Source organism: Alosa sapidissima, chromosome 6 (genome assembly GCF_018492685.1).
Source record: "Alosa sapidissima isolate fAloSap1 chromosome 6, fAloSap1.pri, whole genome shotgun sequence".
NCBI lineage: Eukaryota > Metazoa > Chordata > Actinopteri > Clupeiformes > Clupeidae > Alosa > Alosa sapidissima.
In genome coordinates, this window is record NC_055962.1 from 33,028,606 (window position 1) to 33,036,105 (window position 7,500).

Genomic DNA, 7,500 nt, shown 5'->3' on the forward strand with positions numbered 1-7,500 from the left:
GGAGCATGTGTTTGTATCAGTGATGTGTGTTACCATATGCTTATGGTTGTATATGTGATAGGTGTGTTGCCATATGTTTACGGTTTTCTGATGCGTGCTGGCATATACATGTGGCTCCCATGACATGTGTATTTGTGACGTTTATGTTGCGATGTGTGTGAGTCACTCGTACATGCTGTTGTTTGTGTGTGCCTTTGAATTATGTTGATGTATGCATGTGTGTTGACACCTGTCTGGGTGGGGTTGTCTTGACCTGTTCCCACATATGCTGCGGTGTGTGCAGGGATGGGCACAAATACATCAAAATGTATTTCCAAATAAAATACAAAATACCCACCTTAAAAATGTATTAAAATAAGCTACAAAATACAGCAGCCAAAAAATGTATCAAAATAAAATACTGTATTTTTGTATTTTCAAAATACTACAAAATACTTTTTTCTAAAAGCCTTTTTCGTCTATCCCTTCACTTGTACACTACCTGGAAAACATCTGAAAGCAAGAGACACCTTCCATAATCAGTCAACAGATTAGATATGCTGACCCCTCATGTTAAACATCCCAATATAAACCTCTGCCCTGAAAAATGTTCGGTAACTCAAGGAACCCTTCTTTTAAAGGTGCCCTGCCCAGTTCTACCATGGACTCTGTAACATTTTTTGTGGAAAAAATGCCTTGGTTACCTTGTTTCAAGCCATTCTAGCTGGTATAGAAAGCCTGCAGGAAGACTCAGCTCGATTTGCGACAGTTCTCATTAATATTCAACGAGCTAGCCTAAGCTGCTTGACTCTGATTGGCTAACAGCTAGTCGGTTTCGTCCATAACATGATAGCTGTTATCAACTAATTTTAGTTTCATGGCTTGAACTTAGCTTGGCTTGCAAGTGCTAGCAATGTCCGAATGCATAAAACCTGCTAGGCTAGCGAGTGCATTAAACTTGTATAACACAGCACTTCCTTGAGTTGACAATAGCTTTTTACTTACGGACGGCACTGGTTAGTTTGGAGGACCAGACCCAATCTGAAAGATTAAGGGTCTGGCCACGAGTAACTATGATTGGTTCCCCGTGATGCAAGGGGACAAAGTTACGTGCATCATTAATCGTTGCCAGAGTCTCTCGCTGAGCAAATGCTTCTGCGAGAACTCTGGATTGCGAAGCCTGTGGCATTGTTCCAAAAACTAAACTGAAGCCATTTGATCCTCAACTCTGGGTTCTTGGGCAACATGCATTGTTGAAGTTCTATTTGCTTAGCGCACAAGCCTGTTGACGTTCAGCCATCCTTGCATACTAAAACTGTCACTGACCAAGATGAATTCTGTGGGCGCCGTCTCAACTGGGCGAGCTCGTGAATAGTAATGAGCTCAGTCAATTTGTAATTGGCCTGATTTCTCCGCTTATTTCTTTTCAGTGGCTAGAGCTGACAGAGGGGTTAGCAGTTCATTTTCACATTCACAACATCACAAACACATATGGACCTAACATGTTTCAAAAAATACAAGTAAAAATGTAAAAATGCGAAGGCATTTTCATCATCTCAATAAAATACAAATTACAAAATAGTATTTTGTATTTGAAATACGTATTTTAAATACATGTATTAGAAATACTGCCCATCCCTGGGTGTGTGTGTGTGTGTGTGTGTGTGTGTGTGTGTGTGTGTGTGTGTGTGTGTGTGTGTGTGTGTCTGATGTACATCTTTCACGTGTGTTTGTGTGTGTGTGTCTGATGTGCGTGGTGATGTATGTGTGTGTCTGATATGTATGTGGTTACTGTATGTATGTGCATCTCTGACGTGTGTTTATGTGTGTGTGTGTGTGTGTGTGTGTGTGTGTGTGTATGTATGTGTGTGTGTGTGTCTGATGTGCGTGGTGCTGTACATGCGTGTCTGATATGTATGAGGTTACTGTATGTATGTGCATCTCTGACGTGTGTTTGTGTGTGTGTGTGTGTGTGTGTGTGTGTGTGTGTGTGTGTGTGTCTGATGTGCGTGGTGCTGTACGTGTGTGTCTGATATGTATGAGGTTACTGTATGTATGTGCATCTCTGACGTGTGTTTGTGTGTGTGTGTGTGTGTGTGTGTGTGTCTGATGTGCATCTTCCACGTGTGTGTGTGTGTGTGTGTGTGTGTGTGTGTGTGTGTCTGATGTGCGTGGTGCTGGACGTGTGTGTCTGATATGTATGAGGTTACTGTATGTATGTGCATCTCTGACGTGTGTTTGTGTGTTCTCTCGCATCTGCAGGCTGAGAAGAAGGCCCAGCAGGTGGCCGCCATGAACACGTTGAAGGACCTATCAGCAGCCGAGCCCCAGAAGAAGGAGGAGCCGGCAGCGGTGTTCCCGCCCACCCCCCCAGCTCAGAACCCGCCTCCTGTGCAGCAGCACACAGACCCCGCCTCCCCCACAGTTGCCACGACACCAGAGCCTGCGCCCATTGCCAGCGGTACCAAGACCATGGCGAAGGCGTCAGACCCAGAGGCAGAGTATGAGGTACGTCTCACCACCACAAACCTGTTATCAGTACACACAACTTCGGACCAAGCTCAAGTGGTTACGCTTAGCTGCGCAAATGTACGCATAAATTCGCACCAAGCACAATTTAACACACCCACTGAACACTAAACACACTGCACCTGCAATACATGCACATCCTTCCTCTTGTTATTATGTGGCCACAAATTATTATTGCGTGGGCACAAATTATTAATGTGTGGCCACGAATTATTATTTTGAGGCCACAAATTAATATTCATCCATGTCACCAGAGGGGCACAGTAGGAAGGACCAAGCACAGCGTAGTACTTTCTAGAGAAGGTGAAGCCTTTCTTCCTTTCTTCACTGGAGACTTTTGACATTGCTGTGTGTGCCTGTGTGTGTGTGTGTGTGTGCCTGTGTGTGTGTATACCTCTGTGAACGAACATGCCTTTGCAAATATGTACTGTATCTTTGTCTTTGAGTATTAACACGTGTGATGGGCTACATTTTATTATGTAACACTGTGGGTTTGGTACAGGTGAGCTGGTGTGAGGCAAGCTGCGTGTGTGTGTGTGTGTGTATGTGTTTGTGTGTGTGTGTGTGTGTGTGTGTGTGTGTGTGTGTGTGTGTGTGTGTGTGTGTGTGTGTGTTGCGTGTGTGAGTGTGTGAATAATAAGTGTTATATTATATGGTGTTGCTATGGATTTGGCATCGGGGAGCTGGTGTGGGGGAAGCAGTGTGTGTGTGTGTGTGTGTGTGAATAATAAGTGTTGTGTTATCTGGTGTTGTAGGATGGCTGTGGGCATGGCATTGGGGAGCTGGTGTGGGGAAAGCTGAGGGGCTACTCATGGTGGCCCGGCCGGATCGTGTCCTGGTGGATGGCTGGACGCAGCCGCACTGCCGAGGGCACTCGCTGGGTGATGTGGTTCGGAGACGGAAAGTTCTCGGTGGTAAGTGTACGTGTGTATATTTGTATGTGTGTGTGTGTATCCATGATTTCAATTGATGTGCGTCTGTAAATTAATCCTCTTGTAGTACCTGTCAACAACCAAACATTAGCCCAGCAACCCCACACATTAGCCTAACAGCCAAATACATTAACCTAGCAGCCCCACACATTAGCCTAACAGCCAAATACATTAACCTAGCAGCCCCACACATTAACCTAGCAGCCCCAAACATTAGCCTAGCAGCCCCATACATTAACCTAGCAGCCCCAAACATTAGCTAGCAGCCCCACACATTAGCCTAGCAGCCCCAAACATTAGCTAGCAGCCCCACACATTAGCCTAGCAGCCCCAAACATTAGCCTAGCAGGCCTAGCAGTCCCACACATTAGCCTAGCAGGCCTAGCAGCCCCACACATTAGCCTAGCAGCCCCACACATTAGCCTAGGAGCCCCAAACATTAACCTAGCAGCCCCATACATTAACTTAACAGGCTCACACATTAGCCTAGCAGCCCCATACATTAGCCTAGCAGCCCCACACATTAGCCTAACAGCCCCACACATTAACCTAGCAGCCCCAAACATTAGCCTAGCAGCCCCATACATTAACCTAGCAGCCCCACACATTAGCCTAGCAGCCCCAAACATTAGCCTAGCAGCCCCATACATTAACCTAGCAGCCCCATAACACATTAGCCTAGCAGCCCCAAACATTAGCTAGCAGCCCCACACATTAGCCTAGCAGCCCCAAACATTAGCCTAGCAGGCCTAGCAGTCCCACACATTAGCCTAGCAGGCCTAGCAGCCCCACACATTAGCCTAGGAGCCCCAAACATTAATCTAGCAGCCCCAAACATTAACTTAACAGCCTCTCGTGAACCGCCCGACGCGAAGCGGAGGACGGTTGCTTCCGCGAAATCCATTTATTTCTGATAATGGACTCATCGAAGGGCATTATCCCGTTTATACCATGGTCACTTACGAAATAAATAAATATGAAATCAATTATTAATACTAAATGAGTTTTAGAGCTAAAATCGTTAGTTTTTTCAGCTGTTTACAGTTGATTCAATTTTTGCAAAGCCTGCCTCCAGGCTCAACCATAGTTCTACTATCGTTGTTATAGTTACCATTCATAAGCATTGATATGGAACGGCGACTAAACTTTTTTTTACCAGATCTACTTCATAGGTGTAGTACTGTATATCACTTTTTAAACGACACCCTTTTCAACCTAGACCATGGTATAATCACAAATACAGTAGCCTAGCCATCATATTTTCCATGGGTCATACTGCCAAAAAAAATAAGGACAGGGACAGAAATTACAATGATGGCAGGAAGTATGAGGTCAGGAACTGACTAAATGTGCTGCAGATGATGTCATGATTCTCTGTTCTGTTGACTGGAAATGTGACAAAAAAAGAGTTGAGTGAGTTTTTAGAAATTTTTGTTTTGTTAATCATCCTTGATCAAAGTGGATGTGAAGTTAATTCTGAAACAGAACAATGAGCACAGATGATTCATCATCCAACTGGTCCTGTTGTGTTGAGGAAATTGAGGAAATGTTTCTGAGCGAGGGGCATATCGGGGATCCACTGTGTCTTCATTCTCACTCCCTCTTCTCTCCTTTCTTTCTCTATCCTTTCTTCAGTCCTGCTCTGTGATCATCCCATTCTTATCATTTTCTTTTACTCTCCGTCCCTACATTTCTTCCCCTTCTCTCTCTCCCTTCTCCCTTTTCTGACATCCCTTCTGCTATTCCTCCCCTCTTATTCATCCCTCTTTCACTCTCTTTTTAGATTAAAACACGGGCTCTGTGTATGAAGAGTTTATGTTCAATGTAATATTATTTTGTCATGGTGTGGGCATATGAGAAAGTATGGCAGTGGTTTAAAGGAGTGTCTTTATCCGCCCCCCTCTCTCTCTCTCTCTCTCTCTCTCTCTCTCTCTCTCTCTCTCTCTCAGATGTGTGTAGATAAGCTGTTGCCCCTGAGCTCTTTCTCTACAGCTTTCCATCAGCCCACGTACAACAAGCAGCCCATGTACAGGAAGGCCATCTATGAAGTGCTAAAGGTGAGAGAACAGGATACTGAAACCATTTCTGGCCACTGCTTAAAACAGGATGGCTGTGATGGCCATAGCAGACACCTGCACATGTGACGTCACTGATGTCGAACCATCACTGACTCGTTGAGTCATTTTTATTGTCCCCCCATGAAACATCATTCCACACAACACATAATTAGCCCTTAGTTTAACCCCTCAGTCAGAGCTCAGGTCGGGATGGGGTCATTACAGCTTTGAGGCATGTCCATAATCCTGTGTGACATGTCCTCCGCACAGGTTACATAAGGGTTGAGAACACTTCATTTTTGAAATAGCCCATTAGAAAGTTAGTTTTGCTAATACAAATAATTGCCCAGACAGATGTTAACACCTAATTAATGGCTAATGAGCCGAAACAGTTGTAGGAATGCACAGCACTTCTGGCTCCTGTCTCCCGCGCGTAAATCTGCCAAATACGCTGCTGACAACCCCAGTGTTGCACGCCAATGAGTAATGCAAGCTGAGTTAGATCATGATCATTTACGTGCTGTCGGAAACTCAGCGAAAAACTCCACGACAGACATGTAGACAGAAACTATCCCTCTCTCTCACGCACACACACACACACACACACACACACACACACACACACAAGGATGGAAAGTCTCTCTCTCTCTCTCTCTTACAAACTCTCACACACACACTTACACACACACTCACACATACCACATACACACACTGAATCTTGATCTAAATTATTGGCAACGTGCCAGAGTGGGATTAGAAGAGCTGGTGCAGTGTTTGTTATGTTTCTTTTTGAAGTTCTTGAAAACCACATCAGGATTTGGCTCCAATGGGTTACCCACCCTGGAGGATGTTGCTTCTCACTCAGTCTGTCCTTTTGAAGTTCAATTTCGTTCTGCATTTGAATTTAAAGTGGGGACACGTTTTGGAAATTGGAGGATGCTTATCTTGCATATGTACCCCTTAAGTATCTCGCCAAATGAACAAGGACAGATGCCACAATATATTTGCCATGTCAAGTCATGTACAGACCAATTACTGAACATGAGCTAGTTCTGCAGTAGCCATTCTGACATCAAAATAATGACACGGACAGATGACATAAAGGTAGAAATCTGATATATTGATAAGCTAATTTGACGTTAAAGCTGCAGTTGGCAAGTCTGACAGATTGAAGGGACTTAACCAAAATTTTGAATGTTTACAACTCTCATGCCCCTCCCCTACTACCACGAGCCCCCTCTCATCGAGTTTGTGCTCGTCATTGCGCACCAGACTGTGATTGACAGTCAGATCTCACACAGCCTTGCTCTGATTGGACCAGAAGAACCGGGAGCCCACAAAACAAATAACAGGCTCTAGATGGAGGTAGAAGTGCGGGGTTTTTTCTAAAACCGGCTGATTTATGTTGTTCTGTCGGAGCATAGTGTCAGTTTCAGTGAATATGATCAAAGAAATCTTGCCAACTGCAGCTATAAAGCTATGTTTATGAAGGACATTCAGGGCGTCCTCTGGTGGTAATATTAGGAATTACGGATGTTGATTCAGGTGGTTGTGGAGCTGAACAGCTGTTTGTGCTTGACACATACTTCATCAGTCCCCCCACATAATGACTGGCATGAGTTCAAATTCCACTCAGCCCTCAGTACAAACCCAGCAAGGCCCTGAGCCTCAGGAAACGCTGTCCTTCCCACCTCATGATTTGACCTTGACCTTGTCACCATGTCTCTCTCACTTACACACACACCCATAAACACTCACATGTCTGTTTAAACAGTACAATTGAAGTGCTCCTTAAATATAGTACAAAAATACCCCGATGCTACATGTGAATTACTAAAAGTGTGTGTGTGTGTGCATTTGTGCACAGGTGGCCAGCACACGTTCGGGTAAGTTTCCTGCGTGCGTGTCCACTGATGAGTCGGACTCTGCAAAGAACGTGGAGATGGAGAGCCGCCAGCTGATCGAGTGGGCCAGCTCCGGATTCCAGCCCCTCGGGGCCAAGG

The 7,500-nt window shown here is 44.9% G+C and overlaps 1 protein-coding gene across 1 annotated transcript in view; it reads left to right on the plus strand.

Moving 5' to 3' along the window:
- The window catches only part of LOC121711260 (DNA (cytosine-5)-methyltransferase 3A-like), an 81,398-nt gene that overhangs the window by 63,194 nt on the left and 10,704 nt on the right, over positions 1 to 7,500 (plus strand). The window contains 4 exon segments of the mRNA XM_042094670.1: positions 2,242 to 2,487; positions 3,264 to 3,422; positions 5,390 to 5,497; positions 7,365 to 7,500. The exon segment at positions 7,365 to 7,500 is cut by the window's right edge and continues 18 nt beyond it. Coding sequence (XP_041950604.1) covers positions 2,242 to 2,487; positions 3,264 to 3,422; positions 5,390 to 5,497; positions 7,365 to 7,500 — 649 coding nt within the window.